This window comes from Polyodon spathula, chromosome 7, assembly GCF_017654505.1.
Source record: "Polyodon spathula isolate WHYD16114869_AA chromosome 7, ASM1765450v1, whole genome shotgun sequence".
In the NCBI taxonomy this organism is placed as follows: domain Eukaryota; kingdom Metazoa; phylum Chordata; class Actinopteri; order Acipenseriformes; family Polyodontidae; genus Polyodon; species Polyodon spathula.
The window spans coordinates 8,336,387-8,360,628 of NC_054540.1; the positions used below are offsets into that span (position 1 = coordinate 8,336,387).

The 24,242-nt window shown below is 36.0% G+C and overlaps 1 protein-coding gene across 8 annotated transcripts in view; it reads right to left on the bottom strand.

The window, feature by feature from the left end:
- The window catches only part of LOC121318104 (ubiquitin carboxyl-terminal hydrolase 15-like), a 31,493-nt gene extending 7,516 nt beyond the window's left edge, over positions 1-23,977 (bottom strand). For 2 of the 8 annotated variants that reach the window (XM_041254404.1, XM_041254410.1), the window contains exons 1-15: positions 23,880-23,977; positions 22,362-22,489; positions 17,887-18,017; positions 15,150-15,276; positions 14,146-14,321; positions 12,327-12,388; positions 11,175-11,261; positions 8,194-8,338; positions 6,015-6,188; positions 4,978-5,136; positions 3,078-3,302; positions 1,787-1,870; positions 1,608-1,702; positions 892-1,080; positions 412-527 (exon numbers count right to left, since the gene is read on the bottom strand). In XM_041254404.1, the coding sequence (XP_041110338.1) occupies positions 412-527; positions 892-1,080; positions 1,608-1,702; positions 1,787-1,870; positions 3,078-3,302; positions 4,978-5,136; positions 6,015-6,188; positions 8,194-8,338; positions 11,175-11,261; positions 12,327-12,388; positions 14,146-14,321; positions 15,150-15,276; positions 17,887-18,017; positions 22,362-22,489; positions 23,880-23,968 (1,987 nt within the window). In that variant the 5' untranslated portion in view covers positions 23,969-23,977. Of the gene's footprint in view, positions 1-411; positions 528-891; positions 1,081-1,607; positions 1,703-1,786; positions 1,871-3,077; positions 3,303-4,977; positions 5,137-6,014; positions 6,189-7,533; positions 7,657-8,193; positions 8,339-11,174; positions 11,262-12,326; positions 12,389-14,145; positions 14,322-14,740; positions 15,120-15,149; positions 15,277-16,243; positions 16,680-17,886; positions 18,018-22,361; positions 22,490-23,879 lie in introns of those variants that run through there. The other 6 variants (XM_041254406.1, XM_041254405.1, XM_041254408.1 and 3 more) reach the window with 6 other exon arrangements.
- Between the last annotated feature and the right edge of the window lie 265 nt (positions 23,978-24,242).

The following is a 24,242-nucleotide window of genomic DNA, read 5'->3' on the forward strand; positions in this document are numbered from 1 at the left end:
CCAATTCACTGTACAAAAAATCTATAACAGGTAAAATAACAATGGGAGAAATGTAATTTTCTTTTTTTTCTTTTTAATTACATTAATGCTCTCAGACTTTTGCTGATTTTGATCCATTTTAGTATCTGCTTGAGGAGTTTCTTAACAGTATTGTTGTATTAAATGTTTCTTCATATTGAGTTTAGAAGAAATGAGATGATTTACACATTTATGAAAACGTAGATTTAATTTACTATTTTTAATACACTTCTATAATCTTGGGGCTTAGACTTTAGATATTGCTTCTATAAACATGTACCTAATATCTGAATGGTTAATGTACGTAATAAGAAAATAAAATAAGACTGCTTGGAGGTAAAGAAAATAAGTCAAGAAGTGAATAAATACAAAAACACACACTTGTAGACTTACTTAGGGACCCTTCCTCGTGTACTCCGTTAGAGCCGTTGCCATTAATACTGCGCTCTTTGCAACAGCGTGGGGTTTCTTCTACCTCATCATTTTCAGTTGTTGTCTGAACATATCGACTGTGACAAAATAAAATATAGCTGTTCAAATTAAATCTTAACTGCCATTCTGATAAGAGACTGCTGGAAAAATCCATATAAAACATCAATTCTATTTACTCATTACATTAATCTTTGTATTACCATACATCCCCCATGACAATTGTAAATGAAATATGAGTAATCATTATCAATTAAAAAAATAGGCCACCATGACCTACGTCCAACATATACTGTTTATGCGTGCGTAAAAATACATGTACAGGTTCCTCCATATATCCCCCAACTGTGATTCAATAACCTATGTTGTGTAACTTCCAAGTTTTATCACAATTGGACAAGTGGTTCTCTTCAACTTTTTACGACATTTCCAGAGGTCACTTACCACATTCTCAACAGTAACATATTATAGAACTTGTCTTCACTTATGACTCTTGGCACAGTGATCAAAAATGGTTGACCAAACAAAGGGGAGCCACTGTGGTCGTACCCAGATTGCCTGTATTTCTCCCGTTGATACACAGGGATGATAACATGATCCGTGTCTTCTGACCTATTAATAGCCATTTCAAATCTGAAAAAGAAAGACAGAGTTTTAATGAAAATAATCTTAATAATAATCTTAATAATAATAATAATAATAATAATAATAATAATAATAATAATAATAATAATAATAATAATAATAATTATTATAATTATAATGTAAAATACATTTTTACCCAAAACTTTAATCAAACTGAAGTTGACAAATGGCTACTGCCTTTATCTGCATTAAAACACTGGTATTCGCCTGTAAGTTTGTCCATTAGAATATGAAAAAGCCAGGTCATTACATGGATTAGTGTACCACTTATTGCAATAATTTAAACAGGAGGATATTAATGTGCTACCGAGATTTATAAAACCTAATTTTTCATGGACTCCATTTCACTGTTTTATTGCACGCAGCAATGTTAAGTGGGCACAGAAATCACCCGTGGGGAGAAAACTATGCATCAACCAACAACTACGACAGTCTATCAATAAGTGTAGTTTTACCTCAAACTAATTTATTTTACACGTCCCACAAAACAAAGAAAGAAATCAAGTCATACTCACACATAAATGTCGTCCCGTTCCATGATGCTACTTAAGTTTTCATCGGTTGCAAATATTCTGTGAAATCTATGGTTGTATATATCTGTTACAATCATCTAGAATAAAATATAAAGGTTACTTAAAAATGCTATTGTTTCTTATTCAACCTTTCACTTAATTGTAAAATGCCAAACCCTTACCCTGTCTGCAGGTACTCCGCTTAAGGTTGAGAGGGCTGCACACAGATCTGATAGATACCCAACCTTAGGAACAACTAGCTTGTACTGCAAGAAAGAAAATATTAGTTACACTGTTTTTTTTTTTTCTTTCATCGCTTTAAGGATACAACTTGCTGTTATACAGTGAACTTGCTTGAGAAGGTGGTTATAGCTCACAAAATAATGCTGTACTTCCATTGGATATATGTATCTCATATGTGCAGTTTTGAAAGAAGCACATGGTTAAAGCATAAACAATTTTTTTTTATTGTTAACTATGCATTTCTGGTAGACCCCTCATGTTTGTGTACACACATGCACAGCCCCTAATGAGACCTGATTAGCTGCCACAAGTAAGAGCTGCTTGCTTTTCCTTCCTAGAATCCTACTGGAAAATAACTTTGAAGTACATAGTATATTCATTACCTCAAACCAAGGCCAAACACAAACTGAATTGGAGGGAGGGGTACTAAAGTGGATGAAGCAATGCTGTTTGAACATCTTTTTTAAAACACCTATGGATATGGTGCAAGCCATGAGGTATAATAGCCAATTTAAAAGCACTGGATCCCCATATAGCTGCAGAGAAAAGTGTGTACAAGATGCTGTAACAAATAAAGGAAAGCACAGATTTCACATATTTATCTGCGATTCTGACCAGATATGTTGAATACTTAATTGCTCTGAAAAGTCCCGTCAAACTGCCCAAACTAACATTTTGGGCAGTTTTGCACTTGCCAAATTATTTCATGTGGAGAGTAAAATTGTTTCCACCCCTTCAGTGCCTTCCTTCAACCCACTAACAAACCAGCTTCTTCCCTTAATGACTGACATACTTTACAGCCAGTAACACTGATCTAAGAAGTGACTCAATAACAGACAAAGTAAAGTGTGTAAACAGAGAGCTTTCTTTACCTTGGTATGGTACCAGGTATAACTTTTTAAAATGAAAATACAGGTTTTCTATAACATGTGCTTCTTCTTTCAAAACTGCATGCGAGACCTGCAGAGTGAAAGGAAATACATGACAGATAATCTGCAACTTAAACCACTCCAGAGATACAGACAAGACATTTGGAATCACTGAAATATAGAGTAATACACAAGCTAGGCTGAATCCAAACAGACAGCAGTAGTCGTTCATATCTTCTGTGAATTTCCTCTGGTCCCAATTACAATATGGTGCACAGTAATTAAGCAAAGTGGATGTATCATACAGTAAAAATAAATAAAGTTGTTTACTTGTAACAACACAAAGAATAGGAGCTCTTACCTGCATTGGTTTTGTAAGTGGATCCAAGCGGACCAGGTACACTTCCAATGTGCGCTCTTTCTTCATTGGTAATGGAATAGTTAGATAACAGAATGGGTCAAATGTCACTGAAACCTTACAGCACACAGGGCAGACTACGGTTGATTTGAAGAGGCCATGAAAAATATCTACAATGATAGAGTCATTCCGTTTTAGATGGATCTCCCAAGCTTCTTCTGCAACAACCTGTTAATTAAAAATCAGATCATTAGTATGTACACTATTGGTCAAAAGTTTTAGAACACTCCCATTTTTCCAGTTTTTATTGAAATTTAAGCAGTTCAAGTCCAGTGAATAATCTGAAATGGTACAAAGGAAAGCAGTAAACTGCCAGAGGTTAAAAAAAAAAGTTTAGGTTACCAAAAACTGAAAAATAATGTACATTTCAGAGTTATACAAAAAGGCCTTTTTCAGGAAACAAGTAATGGGTTAACAACTTACAGCTGTTCTGGAGCAATGGAAGTAAATTAAGCCTTGAAAGTTGATGCTAACAATTCCTACAGGTGTCCTAACTTTTGTCGATTACTTACAAACCCTCTGTCTGTATAAAAGCAGTGTTGGAACAGACTGTGTTACTACACCCTCTTAAGCATTATTTGGACAGTATTGTACTGCAGGAAGTAGTATATTGCTATCATAATGGCAAGAAAAAGGCAATTAACAAAGGAAGACAGACAGACCATTATAACCCTTAAAAGTGTAGGTCTTTCCTTTAGAGAAATTGCAAAGAAAGCCAAGGTGTCAGTGAGTACAGTTTCCTACACCATCAAAAGGCACTTGGAAACTGGAGGAAACTCTGACAGAAAGAGGTCTGGCAGACCCAAAGCCACAACAGAATCAGAAGACAAGTTTCTGAGAGTCAACAGCTTGCGTGATAGGCGGCTACTACTCACAGGACAACAGCTTCAAGCACAGCTTAACACTGGTCGAAGTAAGCAAGTCTCATTTTCAACTGTGAAGAGACTTCGAGCTGCAGGTTTGACAGGTCAAGTGGCAGTACGAAAGATGGCAAAATAAGAAAAAGAGGCTTGCCTGGGCCATGAAGCACCGCCAGTGGACTACTGAAGACTGGAAGAAGGTCTTATGGACTGATGAATCAAAATTTGAAATCTTCGGTTCATCACACAGGGTTTTTGTACACCGTCGAGTAGGCGAAAGGACGGTTCCTTGGTGTGTGACACCAACCGTCAAACATGGAGGAGGAAGCGTGATGGTCTGGGGCTCTTTTGCTGGATCCAGAGTCAGCGACTTGCACAGAGTGAGTGGCACCCTGAACCAAAATGGCTACCACAGCATTTTGCAGCGCCATGCAATACCCTCTGGTATACATCTAGTTTGTCAGGGGTTCATCCTACAGCAAGATAATGACCCAAAACATATCTCCAGGCTATGTCAGAACTACTTTAGAAGAAAAGAACAAGACGGTAGGCTTCAAATCATGGAAACCCCATCGAGCTGGTTTGGGATGAACTGGATAGAAGGGTAAAAGCAAAGCAACCTACAAGTGCAACACATTTGTGGGAACTTCGGCAACGGTGTTGGGAAGAACTTTCCGAACAATATTTGATTTCCATTGTAGAAAGAATGCCACGAGTGTGTTCGGCAAAAGGTGGCTACTCTGATAAGTCAAAAATTTAGATTAAATTTTGTCAAACAATAGATTCCATGATTTATTTTTTATTTCCAATTGTTTATGTGTTCTATGCTTTAATTTCAGAGTACATTGAGACATTAAACTGTGTAAATTTCAATTTAAACGGGAAAAATGGAGGTGTTCTAAAACTTTTGACCGGTAGTGTATGTATATAGGTGTATACAGTATATGTGCACATACATAGAAGCTAAATGTCGGAGTTGCTACCTTATCTGGCCTCCCCTCTGTGTCTTTAAGCTGAATGTATGGCTTCTTTCTTATTCTGTTTAGATCTTCATGTAATCCATCAAGGAGGAAAGCCAAGAGTTCTTGAGAGTCCTGTTGTTGGTAGCCAGAAAACTGGGGTGCAAATCTGCCAACTTGCGTCTGTGGGTCGAAAAAGAATAGATGAATTACAGAGAAGGCACTAGCTAAAGTGGTTCAGGAGTTCTTGCAAGTACAACACAACATTTTCATTTGCGTCACTGTCATTTTTTCTACGTTTGCATTAACATCTATGTCCACCAGTCTGTAACAGGTACACATTATTAAACTAGAAGGGCAGTCATGTCTGCAGCAAGTATCACAAAGACATCCTGAATACTTTGAAAAGATCTGACCTGGCCCCTTTTCAGTGCTCGTTTTCATTCCATTGGCACCACTCCCCCAACTGTAGGCCCATAACTTAAAAAGTGTGTTGAGAGCTAATACTTTGTGATTCTTTGTAAAAACACTTCCAGGTACTCCTGGATGTGAAAAGAATCCGAGATGGTGAGGTGTGGAAGGTTCCATAATTGAGTCAACTTGGTATGGAATGGCCCATAAAGGACACTCCATAAACATATTTATTCCACAAATAAGGACAGCTGGATAACCAATGGAGCCCCAGAGGGTATAATGTGGAACAGTAACTGATAGAATAAAAGATTGATTTAAAAAAAAAAAAAAAAAGCGCTCTATAGTGTTAATTACATAAAACATTATTCAATGCTAGATCTTGTGGTGTAAACATCTTTAGATATAGAAGTTAATAATATTACTAAAGTTTCTTTACCTTATCCTAAGTGACTAATACCCATGCAATAATACACTGCAAAAAAGCAATGGAAATCATTTACAATCCACTAACCTACAGGTCTAAGTGTAAAAAAGTTATTTCAGAATAGTGCACGTCATGCACGACCCTGTAGACATGAAGACAATGACTGCTCACTGAAAAACACTTGTCATGAAAACATTTTTTTTTTTTTTTCTGTGATACTAACCTTAAATGCCCTTGGAGTAATATAGTTGAATTTTCCTGACCATATTTGCTTAATAAGGTCTGCATAGGCTTTTGCTATTTCACCTCGCATCCCTAAAGGATTGTCCATGTTCAGCTCTTCCTGGTATTTATCATTTAAGAAGTACTCCGTTAGTGGCGGTGTATTACTTAAACACTTGGGGGGGGGGGGGGGGGGGGGAAGAAAAAAATTTAATTATATGAAAACTACAACATACAGATACAAATCTGAAGTGTTCGACACATCTCTACAATGTATAATATAGGCCTATATACTTCTGTTATGGACATGATACTATAACTTTAATTAGATGCAGTACCCTAGCACAGCTGGTAGAGCACAGAACTATCTCCTATAAAACATAATTAACCTCCAAGGTGGTTTGCAAGCATTGGATTTTAAACAATGTCAGAGAAAATACAACTCTGTCCCACAGTTGTAGCAAAGCAGGAACAGCACATCACGTGTTCACAGGAAAAGGGCTATCTGCCTTTTCAGCAAAGAATAGCCACAATGGAGATGAGTTTTACAGTTTTCTACACAATATAGACTCTTCAAAGCCAATATGAGGTATTGAAAATCTTATGGATGACACCTCTAACTTGTATCATCAGTACACATGACGAAGAACATGGTTGTTGAAAGAAGTGAATTATGGTAACAGGGAAAAGTGTGGAACCTGAAAACAAGAGCAAGTTGTGCAGATGAAATAGTAGAGCATGCATTTGGCTATTTATGCTGTGGTCCCTGCAACAAAACTGCAATTTTGATCATTCCTTATTGATGAGAATTCTTTACACAATCCACTCTGGTATATAATAAGCTCAGTGTAATTCTATACACAAACACACACACACACATACATACATTATATATATATACACACACACACACACGTGTGTAAGCAAGACGGCACGACAGGGTGTGGGATATTAGAGTTCTTTTTATTAAATATCCTTCCACCTCTGCCTGAACTTAGAAAAAAAAGTCCCTTCAAACATAAAAAAACCCCAAAAATGCATTAATTACAAAATTAAATTCAGATGTTGAATTGAACATTGCCATTGACAAAGCAGTTTTGATTTGTTACACTTCTTGTAATTCTTGGTTTATTCATTACATTTTAAAGTAAAATATTACTGCCCATTTTCATCATGACACAGCACAAATGAGTCTGTCTTTAAATCACGCAGCACAAATAAGACTACCTTTAAATCATGCAGGCCCTTCCTGACCTGCAATAGTGTCAGGTGAGAGTGTGTTTTTTATTGTTTTTTTTTTTTTAAATCCTCCTTTGTTATCCGAGGTAGTAACAGGGGGTATCCATACCAGATTTCACAGTGGCAAGAAAGACATTATTTGCATGAAATACCCGGTTACTTATCAAAACTGACTTTATAATTTACAGCTTGGTAACGTGGAGAACTACTGGGTCAGTGTTAAGAAACAATTAAAGACAATGCAGGGCACAGCAGAAGACATGATACCATCGTACCTGGACACATTTAAAAAAGGTATGGCAGGAACTCTCTAAATGAATTTATAAATGTTCAGCATCAGATCACACAGCTGCACAGAGGGTGGGTTCAGTGGCAGCGGGCAGGCAGCTAGACTGAAGAACGGACTGCGGGAGCAACGGCAACAAAACATCTTTTAACCCCAAAGTCTCTTTTAAGAGGGACCCAAATCTTTTGTGAAAAGCTGAAGGGTTTAACAGATATTTTTTAAACTATTTATTTTCAAATTGGGATAGGGAAACATCATAGTTAAGGGTGAAGGAACAGAGTGATCAGAATGGCGAGTTTTTAATTTACTTAAATACTTTTGCTTTTTTTCACTACTTTAATTTATCACTGGTGTCCGGTTCAGATTCATTCAATATCTCATGTACACTTCGGTTTCCCAAAAGTTCAATATTTATATAAATCTCGTCGGTCATGTTTATTGCGATTAATTCCAATATGTCTGTCGGTTTTCTTTTTAAATTCTAGTGGTATGGATATCTGCTAGTGATTTGCCTGTTTTTGAAAAAAAGTGCTGACCCAAAGTGATATGCTGTAATATGTGACCTGTTTTGACCAATCAGGATAGAGTATTTAAAATATCCATCTATATGTATATATCACACACATGTCATAAGGTCAAACATCCAGCAACCTACCTGTACAGCTGAGTTCATGAAACAAGTGTTCCCCAAGTTACACAAGCCACACAGGCCGGGCTGCTCATTGTGTCTTCCTTGCTCTTGATAATCATAGTTGTTATAAGACGAGTATGATGGGGTACAGTAGTTTGAGTTTTTTACACTGAAAAGAGAAAGAGATTCAAATTCACTACAGGAAGCGTTGAATAAAAACAACGTAATACAGCACTGCAGGTGTAAGAATTTTGTTTTGTAAACAGTGTGAATGCTCAACATTTAACAACAACCTGCATTTTTATAAACAGGACTTTACAATGATGCACTGTGGGAAACAATTATAATACTTATTCATTATACAGAATATTCCAGCTAAGAGGACAAAACAAAAACACATCTGTACCAAATTCACCACATTAAAAAAAAAAAAACCTAGATGATTATACCAGACCTCCAAAACACTGCAAAGATCTGTACCATTGATCTACTGGAGCCGTTTCACAGCCCACTGTGCTCTCCTTTCTCCCTTTTAATTCTAAACATTCTGACTTGAGGCACCACCAGCCGCACAAGAGCATTTCATTTCAGTCTCATTACATCCTGTTACAATCCCAGAGTCCCAGCTGAGAAAACTCCACTAGGCTAAATCAAGAGTGCTTCAGTCACAGGTGAGAGTGCAGCGATTCCAAGGCCTGTATGACATCACTATGCTGATGCATTAAAGACTATTTATAGCCGCACTGCTAAAGCAGCATAATCTAGCAAGCACTGCCATGCAGAGAAGAGCTGGAGCAGGAATAAGAAAGTCACAAAAGATACCGGCAAACAGCTTTAAAAACAGAGGGAGACTCTGTGCCTTTTTAGGAATTGCAATACATGCATTTCAGTATAGTTGTAATGCTTGGTATTTTAAATGACACTTGTAGTTTGGTACTGTCTGTTTTCCAGAGCAGCTTTGCACAGGCAACAAAATGCTTGTTTGTATCCAGCCCAAAATAAAACTCTCTCATTCAAAATAATAACAGTAGCAGCAGCAAGATGTTTTACAGTGGTCCTGTAAACAAGCACAAGGAGGTCACAGACCGCATTAACATGCAGTACTAGAAAAATGAGTAGAACACAGTGCTGAACATGACAGATTCTGCTAGTTCTGACTTCCTCTTATTGCTGCATGCTTTGCAACACTTCTCACACAAAGATTTAATTGGAGCATTTTTTTTTTTTTTAACCACACATGTCTATTCAAAGTGAGGAACAACACTACTTATAATAGTGGATTCAACCTTTTTGCATTATTTGAACAATTTGAACTTTGCAGCTCTTAACAGAAATGCTCAATACAGTTGATAAAAAGACCAAAATAAACAAAGCAACCAATCAACCAAATTCTCCCAAACAAATATTAACCCTAGGATTTGTTTGGAACTGTATTGCCTCTTTCCATAGTACTACTTCTAATAACAAAATCAACCTTTTTGCATTATATGCTGAGGAATGGCGTATCAATATTAAATAGATGACTGTGTGGAGTGGATGTATGCAAGGGATGGGCAGTAAGCCTGTAGTCATTTCACAGCAGTATTAATATTATTCATCAACTCTATTACACGATTCTAAATGTATTAATACATGAATATTGTTTTTTACCTGGCTCTATAAGCAACACATTATGTATTTGAAGTTGCATATGAACTATGATCGTAACAGCAGTGAACAGGTTCTTGCTCTTATGTAATACTTCTTAGTATTTTGCACACAAAACGACTTCTGTGCTTACTTACAGCATGCTCTTCCACCAGGTTAGAATTATTGCTTGTTCTCCAAACTAGAACCAAGCAAGTTTATCTTACTCACAAAACATTATCTATTACTGTATCATAGCACTTGAGGACAACGGATGGCTTTTTAGCGTGAACTACACTGCAAATGAAAGGATTTGTTCTTGTTATTGCACGCTACAGTTGTTGAAAAACAAAGTCAAATGCCTGTCCAGAAAGTTTAACTGGGTTCTGTGAATATTCCAAGTACAATAAAGGGGCAGTGGCAGGTGCATCAAGAACAGGCAACATCTAACGAATGTGTGATGGTGTGTGTTCTAAGACTTGTACAGTATATGTGATTCAGAATGGCACAATCTGATAGCAGACCAGACCCACCAGCAGCTTCTTGCTGTAAGGAATCATCGGGTAAATGGAAGGGGCTAAACCCTTAACAAATGCTTAAACAGTTGAATCAAAAACTATATTTACAAACAAGCACACATTATATGTAAACATAACAAGTTATTCCAGGAGTATTTTTTATTTTTTTTCCCCCACGCAAACACGAAGCCGCGGCAGTTTATTAGGATGATGTCCTGATAATAACAATTAAAGTGACTGCAGCCAACAACACAATTCCATAAGCCATGCTGTCAGATAGCTTTACACTTCCTTTCTTATGAAGACTTCTGGAAATATTTGCTCATCTACAATCAATTACATTCAGAGATAAAGATTTCTCTATTTCTATATAATATATATATATATATATATATATATATATATATATATATATATATATATATATATCTATATATATCTAAGCAATGTAATACTGATGTTATAACACGTTTTAACTGGCAACCGAGTTTAAACTAACCGAGGCGCCCATGGGACTTTTTTTTTTTTTTTTTAATGTAGTGACTTGCTTTGAACATACTTGACAGACACACATCACAGTCAATCGGGATGCGTGGATGTGCTTCTTGCTTTCATCTCATTTCTATGAATGTCCTGGATAAAATAGTGTCCTGGAAATCTTCTCACAGATAGAGCCAAATGTCATATCAGAGAGTAAGATTGAAAGATTTCCAGCTTTAACATGCACTAGAGTATGGTAATGGTAACATATTAGTTTCTGCATATTTTGGAAATCATGCAACAATATGAAGCTTGGGACTAGCACACCAACAATGCTAATGCACAGCATTTTCAAGCTGAAACATACAGACAGATGCTTACTTTCTGTTGTTGAAGCCGTTATAATTGTTTGATAGAGATGAAGGTGAGATCTTTGGCAAAGCTGAAAAATGTGAAGCACCTGGTGACCTTAAAAATAATAAGATCATTAAATTATAACAAAAAAATACATACACAATTAGCACTGTCAAAATTGTGACGAGAAGTTCATTATGTTGAATAATGCTACTACACACATATACTGTGTGATATATATATATATATATATATATATATATATATATATATATATATATATATATATATATATATATATATATATATATATATATATATATATATATTTTTTTTTTTTTTTTTTTTCTGGGGATGGTGTTTCCAAAAATTTCTTGACTGACTGCTAAATATTGTTAATATAATGTGTATGTATGTGTATAGTCACCAAATTTGTATTATTTTTCGGCTGCAAAAATTATAAACATGTAAATGTAAATTTTAAATAAACGTTTAATCAAGTTACTGTTCAAAAGTTATTCTTAAGTGCAATGAGTTTCACTTTATTAATCAGTTATAGGATCTTGATACATTGTAAACCATTATAACTGAATGCTGTATGTGAAAAGCAAGGTCAAATTATCAGTATAAACAGAAAAATAAATATAAAATTATTATACTATGAAAATAATTTTCTGTCTTTAAGACTGCTAAAATGTATAAAAGTTAGTACAATTTGAACTGTTTGCAGCTTTTAACAGACATGCTCAATACAGTTTATAAAATGACTTTGCTAGGCAAGCAATGAAAAAAGGGGAAAAAAGAACCAAAAAAAACCAACCAAACAAATTCATCCCCACAATTATTAACCCTAGGATTTGTTTTGAACTGTATTGTCTGTTTCCTTCTCTCTCTCTCTCTCTCTCTCTCTCTCTCTCTCTCTCTATATCTCTCTCTATATATATATCTATAAAACTTAATTGCACACAGTTATCATAGTTTTTGTAATTTGCCAGAAGAGATTCGGCACCACGACTAAAATGTAATCCTGGGGTAAGTCTCAACAGCTCTTCATTGAACTTTATTTGTTACACATTTTGCTGGCAGGTACTGTATGTTTATGCACATTGTAAGACAAGCTATTTACTGCCTCATTTCTGTTATAACATAGCAGTTCAGTAAAGCCACAATCACACTCACTTGGGTGTAGAAGAGCCTCTTGGCCACGTTCCATCGTCATTTTTTTGCTCTATTACAAGAACCTGCAAGGAAAATCACCAATTTATATATATCTTCCCCCCCCTCAAACAGCATCGTACTAGATGAGAATACCTAAACACACACACACACACACACAAAAAAAAAATATCACAAAGCTATTTATGCCAAAGTATCAGTAGCACCATTTTCTCATTGAAGTTATAAAGCTTGAAATAAAATTGCAGGGATTTAATTCAAGGGCCCTTGGGTATTCTTAAGTTGTTTATATATTGTTTTTTATATTTTTCTCTTTAAAAGGGTGCTAATGACACTTTTGGAGTAAAATGCTTTGTAATCTTTACCAATGTAGAGCAGATACATTTCAATGGATGGGATCTCTTGTTTGCAGAGCACAAAAAAATCTAACTTGGTTAGAATTGCAATATAACTAGTCATGGAGATCTGAGTTAGTCTACAGACTCTGCTGTAAAGAGACATACACCACTAAACGTGCTGGTGCAATACGCTCTGTATGCAAAGCTTTTCAGTTACGCAGCGACGCGAGAATGGAGAGACAGAAAGCATCAGCTGCTTGCCCATAGTGTCAATAAGCACAGGCCTAGATTCTCAAACATACATACACAATTTTTTTTTTTTTTCAGAAAGGAAAAAATACCCAATAAGGTTACAGAATCAGAAATAAAGATACCAGGCATTTAACTGATCGCTGTGTAACCAACCTGGCATTAAATAGCTCTGCAGCTAGCCCACAGTATCAAACACACTGTGCCTTTTGTGAGAATTATTAAACATGTCATGAATTGCACTTTCTCCAATTTATATAACTTTTTTGTATTATTTATTTATTTTATTGCTGCCAGTGGTTTTCTATAACAAAGTATTAAAAATAACCAATTCCCAAATTATGGCTGTTTTATCACAAATGTGAAAAAAGAAAGTAGGACTTTAAGCATTCATTTTACAGTTTATTATTTCCAGGAGAAATGTACAAAATAGACATTAGTATTATTGTGAGGGTTAAAATGTTTAGACGGATCTCATAACACATGCCCTTCAATATCCTGGCATCCTCTCGAGCAAAAGCAATGTAGTTAGTAAAAAAACTAGAACAATGCAAGTGGTAGTTAAAAACTGTATTATTTTAGCATATTAAGCTAATCGTGATCTCAACTGCCATGCAAATTTGAATCTTCATTCATTTTGCTCTGTAAAATGACACAAAGTTAGTTGACCTTTATTCACAATCATAGAAGATAGTAACATTCATAGCAGAAAAGTTGCTCTGTGTCATGTATTAAATGCATTAAAAATTACACTGGAAATTTGACGATCTCTATTAATAAACTTAGTAATCTTCATAGCAGAGGAAATGTAGGAAGAACTGAAGTTAATACACGACACAATCTGCTATCCAATAATTAAAGCTAATTTTAATGTTACACCCTTTAAATTTGATATAAACTATCTGACACACGCCATCTGATACAAAGACATTTCAGGTGGCTGTATCAAATCAATCTCATACATGAACAAAAATCTATTCATGCTTTAAATGTAGGAATGAACAGCTTGAGGTTTGGACGTCTTTTACAGTTTGACAAGTTGGTATAAGAGTCATAACTACTCAAAAACAATACTTCTTTTATCTTAATCAAAAACCAATACAAAACAGATTATTCACAATAAACTTATAACAGAAATGTGTATATACTACTACAAATATTATTATTATTATTATTATTATTATTATTATTATTATTATTATATTATTAATTATAAGCAAGTAGACATACAAAACCTTTTCTGCAGACACTGCGTTGTACCATACCTGCCCTTGGTAAAGACCAGCATCCTGTACGGTGCTGTCAGGTTTGTTCAAAGGTTCAAATGTGCTGCTCATGTACTTGTTCCACAATCTAGTCTCCTTTTCATCAGGAATAGTAAAACATTTTCTCATCTCCTTTTCAATGGTGTCTAAAAACAAAATAAAAAGGAGGTAAAATATGCTGCACCTAGTAAATTGAATGGGAGACTGGCAATGAAAAAGCAGGTGTTATAGGAAGTGGTGTTGTTGGTACTTTGATAACATTACTCTCCCTTTCGTGCCAGGCATCAACCAATGCCTCTGTAATTACAAGTATAAACAGGGTCCTTCTGTATTCATTACCTTTGGGCATAGGCACAATTTTTCAACAAGACGACAATACAGTTAAACCTTTTCTCCTGTCAAAATTCCAATACAGGTGAAAACACATTTTCCCTACCATGGCTAATTTAACCAACAAAGGTTCTCCCTTCCTTATCTCTTCAGTTGGGACATTATCCTTTTCTAATATCATTATTTCTGAAAATGTGATTTAATATCCTAAAAATATATATCTGAAGCTACTTACCACAGTACAGTAAAGGGAAAGCATGGCTGCACCTTTCTGAATGGTTAAGTTATGTTGCTGAAAAAGAGGTGCGATACTGTGACCTTTCAACGTTGTTGCTCAACCTGATTTTTTCCTTTCTAAAGAAGTCCATGTACAGCATATTTAATTCAGTTAAGCATAACAAATACCTTGTTAAAAAAAATAGGCTATAAAATGGACACGGCAAAGAAAAATCAGCGACTAAATTTCTCTTTAAAAAATGACTTCCTAGTTCTTAAATTTAACCTAGGAGCTAGATGAGAGACCAAAGACTGATTGGCAACGTTCTGGTCAGGACTGAGATGCGATCACAGACCTATAAAGAGGCTCCAGTGAAGTATTGCAAACTTACAAGACAACGATGGAAAATGGTGTTTTTACTCCATACCTATTGTGTCTGCTTTGCTAAATCGTCTAGTTACAACATTGTCCATGTTTCCATCCTCACACAGCTTCAGTTCTGTGAGATACACCTCTACTTTGCAGTGCTTTACAAACATACCCTGTTCAACCACCTGAAAACAAGAGAATGAAAGACAAGTTTAACAATAATGCATTTTAAAAGGACAAAACAAAAAAAGAGACAAATGATCAATAGTTTTTCTCCCATAACAAAACGGCGCACTAGTTTTGTCGTTACAATATCACTCAAGTCTTGTTAGGGAATGTAGTCTTGCTAGTGGATTTTCCAGAGGAAAAACAAACCTGTTTTATGAAACATGACAGCTTGTGCCAAAACATCTAAGGATTATCTCAACACACAAAACAACCAATAAATAAATAAAAGAAAACAACACCTTGTTAATAACATAACAAAACAGAAACTTACAAAAAAATATATATTTTGAAAAAGCCCTGGACCCTATTAACTAAGATTTAACTCGAGTGATTGAAGAATGTTTCTTCAAAGTCTGATATTAAGAATTCAATACACTTTGATGTTGAGGGAAGTGTTAAAAAGACTTAGAAGTAAACACTATTTAAACACACAAGTTTGAGCTTTGTGAATAGGATCGACTGCTGCATTTTAAATGCACTACAAGGTATCATTAAAAAAGTGCACACACAGCACACCAAAACAATACAGTTCTTAAAACAATTCCTATACTGAAGAAAATAACTTAATACAATCGCTTAATTTTATACAGTGTAAAGATACCAAATCAGATAAGGAACCTACTCGTAAATAAGGCAGACCAAGCTGGTTTTAAAAAACTTCTTTCCAGACATAAGATTAATAATTTGTTTTTGTTACCCTTTGGGCCCAATAGTATTCCCTTGAAATGTAAAGCAAGGGATTCTTATTTTAGCAGCTCTATTAAGAGCTGTGGGTTGCCTTGCTGCTCAACCCTTGCCTGTACTAGAGGCCTCTACTTTTTACTACAACAATACAGTCCAAACAGGCTTTATTATTAAACTGTTTTAATGTCCACCCCACTATGCATAGATGGTATAATGTAGAAAAGCGTTTTCTGTACATACGTTACCTACCACTGTCCCTCATTCTAGTTTGACCTCAGCTCCTGTACCTCCCACAAAACAAGGACATGAAAAACGACCATTGGAGAAATCAAACCAGCACCGATAAAAGAGAAGTAAAACAAACTGTATTGAGGGTTATTCTTGTTTCAAATATCAAAAAGTATAAAAAAAAAAACAGAGAATACATTGAAAATAAACCTGCGTTGTATCTTGTAGATTATTCCAGCAGCCTTTCTGTCATTTAGATTACTCTGAAAATAGCAACATGCTTGCTATTTGATACTACTGACATACATGGTAAAAAGGGAGGATCAAACAGGTAATGAAGTCCACCATATAGCATAACACTCAGAAACTCTAGAGCCAGTATAAATTAACCACAAACTTAAACTGACTCAGTTTTGTTACAATAATAAGGTTAAAATTCAGCTTATTTAACTGTTATATAGCATGCAGAGCTTATGATTTGTTTTAAACTTAAACTCCATTATAAACTCACTCTCACATAAAAATGCTCTTCTTGACATTTTTTATTGCTTTCAAATAATAGTTTTCATAAGGAAAACAAAAAAGAACTAAGCGGCAATGGAAAGCCATTATCTGGTAAGTTTTGACTAAATGGCTAACCCATGAAGAAAGGTTTTAATTATTCATTCACTGTTTCTATGATGTTTAAAGTAAGATACATTTTTGCTGGTCAAGAGGTAAGATATTTTATATATAACAGGTACTGCAATTTTCAAAAAAGAGCTTCTTTCGTTTCCAGGAGTAGATTTTGTGGTCATTATCAGATAAGCACTTAAAATAATCAATTCAGAAAATGATTCTTGCTGAATGACTGAAGAAACTCTTTCCAGAGAATACCCATTATGACTGAAGATGGGATTTATATAGGTAATGTCAAAGCAGGATGTTATTTTACTAAGCTACCAAGACCCAGTAAGCACCAAGAATAAAATGTTCCAGATCTCAAAACTTTTTTTTTTTCCAAAACTTATAATAGGGCCAAGAAAATTGAACAATAAATGACTGATCATTGAAATTGGGAAGATATGCTACCTTCAGAACAATAGCAGTATGACTGTCCTGGTAACAGCAACAGCACTGATTTTCTCCACTATTGGGGACCACATAGCCTCTTTGGTAACACAACTGATGTTGGCTGAGGCTTTTCCAAATAACTAAATTTCATGCTGAGAGACCTCAGCCATAAGGACTCTGAGCTCTTCCTCAGAAAACTTTCCTTTTCTTTTCCACGCACCAAGAGGACTTTGCTGCCCTTGCTCTGACACATTTGTTTGTTTTGATTTTCGTGCTCCACAAATCTTATCACTTCTGGGCTGCAAGATGCACAGGTGGCGCTCACTGCGACCCTCATTATCATGATTGCTGCTCATTATTTGTGAGTGTTGAGTGAGTTGCATTGCTCTTAAGCTGACATACATTGCAGTGCAAAATAATTACCTGGCTGCTAGGCAATTTGGATTTTGCAGCTGCAACTGTTCACACTACGTCTATCCTTACATCATGTGGAACATACAGTTGCATTATTTATTGCTCCTAGGCCACTAGTGTTCTAAAGAACACAGGTTGAGAACATAATTTAAATACTGTACTTTCTAAGCAAATGGATGTTACATTACCTTTCGTGCTACTGGCTCTTGGTTCTCTGTCAGCCCATACCAACTGACCAGCTTATTCCAACCCTCAGTAGGTACCAAGATATAGTCCAACTCATCAATGAGGTGTTCCTTGAGAGACAGGGAGTCGCCATCTGTACAGAACAACAGGAAAGGTCATTTCATTGTAGTAGGGTTAACATGATATACAATTCACACCAGTGCTGGGATATCTGAATATCTGAAAGAATATTTTTTGACATGTACAGTGGCTTGCGAAAGTATTCACCCCCCTTGGAATTTTTCCTATTTTGTTGCCTTACAACCTGGAATTAAAATTTATTTTTTGGGGGTTTGTATCATTTGATTTAAAAAACATGCCTACCACTTTGAAGATGCTAAATATTTTTTATTGTGAAACAAACAAGAAATAAGACAAAAAAACTGAAAACTTGAGCGTGCATAACTATTCACCCCCCCAAAGTCAATACTTTGTAGAGCCACCTTTTGCAGCAATTACAGCTGCAAGTCTCTTGGGGTATGTATCTATAAGCTTGGCACATCTAGCCACTGGGATTTTTGCCCATTCGTCAAGGCAAAAATGCTCCAGCTCCTTCAAGTTGGATGGGTTCCGCTGGTGTACAGCAATCTTTAAGTCATACCACAGATTCTCAGTTGGATTGAGGTCTGGGCTTTGACTAGGCCATTCCAAGACATTTAAATGTTTCCCCTTAAACCACTCGAGTGTTTCTTTAGCAGTATGCTTAGGGTCATTGTCCTGCTGGAAGGTGAACCTCCGTCCCAGTCTCAAATCTCTGGAAGACTGAAACAGGTTTCCCTCAAGAATTTCCCTGTATTTAGCGCCATCCATTATTCCTTCAATTCTGACCAGTTTCCCAGTCCTTGCCGATGAAAAACATCCCCACAGCATGATGCTGCCACCACCATGCTTCACTGTGGGGGTGGTGTTCTCGGTTTGCGCCTGACATAGCTTTTTCCTTGATGGCCAAAAAGCTCAATTTTAGTCTCATCTGACCAGAGTACTTTCTTCCATATGTTTGGGGAGTCTCCCACATGCCTTTTGGCGAACACCAAACGTGTTTGCTTATTTTTTTCTTTAAGCAATGGCTTTTTTCTGGCCACTCTTCCGTAAAGCCCAGCTCTGTGGAGTGTACGGCTTAAAGTGGTCCTATGGACAGATACTCCAATCTCCGCTGTGGAGCTTTGCAGCTCCTTCAGGGTTATCTTTGGTCTCTTTGTTGCCTCTCTGATTAATGCCTTCCTTGTCTGGTCCGTGAGTTTTGGTGGGCGGCCCTCTCTTGCCAGGTTTGTTGTGGTGCCATATTCTTTCCATTTTTTAATAATGGCTTTAATGGTGCTCCGTGGGATGTTCAAAGTTTCGGATATTTTTTTATAACCCAACCCTGATCTGTACTTCTCCACAACTTTGTCCCTGACCTGTTTGGAGAGCTCCTTGGTCTTCATGGTGCCACTTGCTTGGTGGTGCCCCTTGCTTAGTGGTGTTGCAGACTCTGGGGCCTTTCAGAACAGGTGTATATATACTGAGATCATCTGACAGATCATGTGACACTTAGATTGCATACAGGTGGACTTTATTTAACTAATTATGTGACTTCTGAAGGTAATTGGTTGCACCAGATTTTATTTAGAGGCTTAATAGCAAAGGGGGTAAATACATATGCACGCACCACTTTTCCGTTACTTATTTTTTAGAATTTTTTTAAACAAGTTATTTTTTTCATTTCACTTCACCAATTTGGAGTATTTTGTGTATGTCCATTACATGAAATCTAAATAAAAATCAATTTTTATTCCAGTTTGTAAGGCAACAAAATAGGAAAAATGCCAAGGGGGGGGTCAATACTTTTGCAAGCCACTGTATTTGGTTACAAAAATCAGACGTTCGTATTCGCTATAAAATACCTTGTACTTATTTACCACCTCACCAGAATTTGTGTGACAGTTTAAACAAATGGCAAATGAAAAAGAGCTCTGTGTAATATGTGAGATTAATTTATATATATTTTATCAAGGCTCGAAGTTAATGCATTTTTGATAACATGTTGCTGCACAAAACTCTTAATTTGCTACTAGATTTTTTAAGCAGTAGCATTTTTCTGATGCTGCAGTACATGATCGACCCCGAGTGAACACGTACATACTTAGTATTAGTTTTTTGTTTCAACACATACATTATAAAGGTAGTATCTTTCATAAAGCGGGAAACCATTACTTCCCGATAGATGACTGTGGTTTGTACTGCCCCATGTAGATACGTGCGAGGCTCACAATGCAAATTGTATTGGACAGTGGAGCACAAATACCTACAGTACTACAGAACAATATGGACACAATTTAAAAGGACAAAGTTTATTTTATTGACCTAAAGTAAAATTAAAAAACTGTTAAAAAAAAAATTACAATTATATAAGATTACAGGCAATGACCGAACAGGATATTAAGTTTACTCAGTGTCTATAAAATGGCAATTTATTTTGTTATAATATTAACCCTGGTTTCATTCATGCTAAAAATTAACACATAATAAAGCGATTATTATTTTTATCAAAATTCCGAGTACAAAAAAAAAAAAAAAAAAACACAAGCAAATAGCTAGATATGACATTACCATGATCCAAGTAATGTCTTCCTTGTTTTATCAGTACAAATCTTGAGGTGCATTAATGAATGTATCTATGTTTTCTTTTTATAATAGATAATATTATTGTTTAACTAGTGAAATCTACACATACACGCAGCTAACTAATGTCACTGTTTAATAAAACAAACCCACCATATATTTCAAATCTTGGTTGATATCCCTTTTTCTGTTATTCTTAGTGAAAAGGCAGGGTGTGAGTGTACATATTTATGAACAAACCAGACAGTATAACATGTTGCATGAATCTTTTAAATGTAGGGGTACTGTGGTGGAAATAGCTTTCATTTTTAAAAACAGCTCTTTTTAAAAAAACATTTAAGTCTTTATGGGTGTGTGATTTGTTAGTTACCAAAATCTCAGTTAACAAATGAAGGCATAAGACATTTCGTACTACTTAATTTGCACAGATGAAACACAACCTGATTAACTGTACTGATAGCATACCACAGAAACTATATTTTAAATGTGCTTTAAATTGAATTATAATCAAATACTTATATCAGAATCACCAGTTAATTGAATCAACTAGCCTAAATATTTAATCACATATCTCATTCCTATTGCTAACTACAAAATACAAAACATACTGGTGTATTGTGTGGATTGCTTATACCGTTGCAGAGCGTCACATTTTATGCCATCTCTGACCACCTCGCAAGTTAGTTCAGAGACGGCACTGAACCTTCTTAACTCCTGTGTGAAAGGCTATGCCAGCAATGAAGTGCTATAGTGGGCGTCAACATCCCATGTGACTGTACATTGGAATTCTTGGTGTTTTTGTTGTTGGTGTTACAGGGTTTCATTTTTTTTCAAATACAATGGCTGATCAAGAATGAGGTAGTAATTGGAGTCTGGAATAAGTTAAGAAATCGTTAACTTTACGAGCTGACGAGGAGATGAATTCACAAATAGAAGGGACCGTGCATGATGCTGTAATTTATGGGCGAATCGCTGTTGCCAGGAAAACATTGGCCGGCTGGTTTAAAATTTGTACTTATCATCCCTGTGGCTGTGTGAAAGGGTTGAGACTGTATTATACCGGCATAGACTGCGCAAATTCGAGCGGTGTTAATGGATATTTTAAATAATTTTTTTAACTTCTCTGAGTCGGCGTATTTGTGTGTGAAAGTGGCTTAAGAGGTTTTCACTTGTGTAAATTGTTGTTTTGTGTCTTTTTTAAATCATTACTTCCTGCTATTGAGAACGTGAGTTTTTGACACTCACAGACGAAGTCAGCAAATATTAGTATGTATGACTTGTGATGTGGTTACATTCATTTGAAAGTCTTTGCCAAGTCAACACATGAATATAGCTGTGTCATGTTCAGGGACTATCACAAAATATCAAAAGTTACACCTTCAATGGGTATTCTGTTCAATTATGGATACAGAGGCTTCCAAAGAACAAATAGGCTATAGTAATACAAAGCAAAAAAGCTAACAAAAAATACTAAGGAGCATGTATTATGATGTCAAGTTAAAAACAACTTTAAAAAAACAACCTACATGTAACCTACTTCAAAGTTCTTAGTTTCACTCACTGTTTCAAACGAATCTTTAATTTAGATCTGGTCAAGCCCTGTTAAAATGATGCCACACCTTTGTGCAGCAGTGTTGGATTTTGATTTGTAAAGTTAATTTGATATGACTATACATGTCTAGTTCATTCAAATAAATAGGGTTGCTCATAGTGAACTAAGAGAACCTACTTTTACCAAACAGAAGAGCTTAGAACATGGACACATTGTTCTAATCATACCTTAACTGAATGTGCTGGTTCAATAATAAACTGGAATAAAAGAATGATAAAAACTTACCTTTGAGGAGTCCAGAATTGTCAATGGGACCTGGATACACATTCTGGTCTCCCATCTGGTATTTGTCCCAGTTGTCAAAACCAACATATTTTTTCCACTGTTTGAACCAGCGGCTATCAGCCAAATACCTGTAATACACAAATAAATAAATACATAATTTAAACAAGAACAATATTTACATTAAGAGACTTATTGAGATTACCCATTTTACTGTAGAAGAGGGATGTCTAAGGCGAACTTTAGCCAAGACAGAGGGAATTAAGTCAGGCTATACATTATTATCTGGTATTTGGGCCATGGCTGAATACCCTTATTCAACAGTTAACTACCATCATGATGACTAAAATAACCCCTGAAGAAAGCCTGCATTTTACTCATCAGCTGATTCAGAAATCAACACTGATTGTCATAGAAATTTAAAAAAAAAAAAAAAAAAAAAAAAATGTTTTTCAAAAGAAACCGAAACTGTCCAATGTACTGTCCACCCAGTTACAAACTAGCACCCCGTTTGTATAGGGCAAAAGGCCCTTTCCAGTTAAAATTCCACAGCTTTACAAAAACTGTGAGTAGGTCAATAACGCAAAGTTAAACATTATCACTTCAATTACTGGAACCAACGAGGGGAAGGGACTGGCTTTAGTCTACAGTACAATACCTTCAGAGTGTTCAGTTCTGAGATTTAGTAAACGTATTTCAAATGGTCATTTGAAAGAAAAACGCGACATACTGTATGGGCCAATGACAAGGGTAAAAAAATAAAATAAAAAAAAAAAGCTGTTGAAAGACAGAAAAAATATATTTAAAAAAACTCGATTAAAGTGAATTTTGTGTTACCTATCTAAACAGTACTTCAATTCCTTAATCAAAACATAAAAGTTCGCAGACTTGAAACCCCAAATTCGTGCACATAAGAATATAAAACCGCACAGAAATGATGTCACTGTATACTGTTGGTGGTGTCCTGTGTTTGATGAGAAAATACAATTACAGTAGCAATGACTGTACTGTTGCACCTGGCATCTCGTTCTTTGACCACAGACGCATTAACTTGGAAGCAGGAAGTACTATTGCAGTACTTTTACAGTAGCCATGGTTTGCTTTACTACCCTACTGTGTTTACCATCATCAGAGCGCGATCTGATATTGAAGTTAAGATTTGACAGGTGTTTTCATCCACATTCCTCTCCAGTCCTGAAGTCAACTTGCAGCTATAACTAGACTTCAATTATTGTAAAACGTCTGTCCATAACACGTGCCCAAAACAATTGAAAACATTTATTCTTCGTAAAACAATCAAATACAATATAATTCTTAAAATATTAAATGACTAATCTTTTGCAGTTTGAAGTGTTGCACTGAAACCAGCCCCTTCTGGGCTAGCTGGTCTCAGGAATGTCTCACTGAACACTGGAACACCGCGGTCCGGCTATCTGCTTACTCCGGTATCAATTCGTGACACACCCCAAGACAGCTTCATTTTAACCCGCACCAATCTCAAATCATCCGTCACCAGCTTACCAGGTCTCTCCCTTCCGTAGCTGTGTTTTTAACAGAGCCGCGATCTCCGCTCGTTGAGTTTCCAGATCAGCCGGTCCTCCCTCCGCCATCTTCCCCAATCAGGGCCCGCAGCATTGTGGGAACGGCGCGTCACTAACTTTGCGTAGAGATTCCGGAAAGCTACTCTGGGAGGCAAGAGAAGCTCTGGGACTCAGGAGACGTGCAAGAGGGAAACTCACGCCACCCAGTGTAAGAAAAACTAACTAATGTGCTGTCAAGCGAGCTTATTGCTTACAGTGTGAGGCACTGTTGGCGTTATAAAAATGCAACACTGTAGCTCCGTTAACAGACACACAGTTGCATGTTTAAATCAGAATTACACTC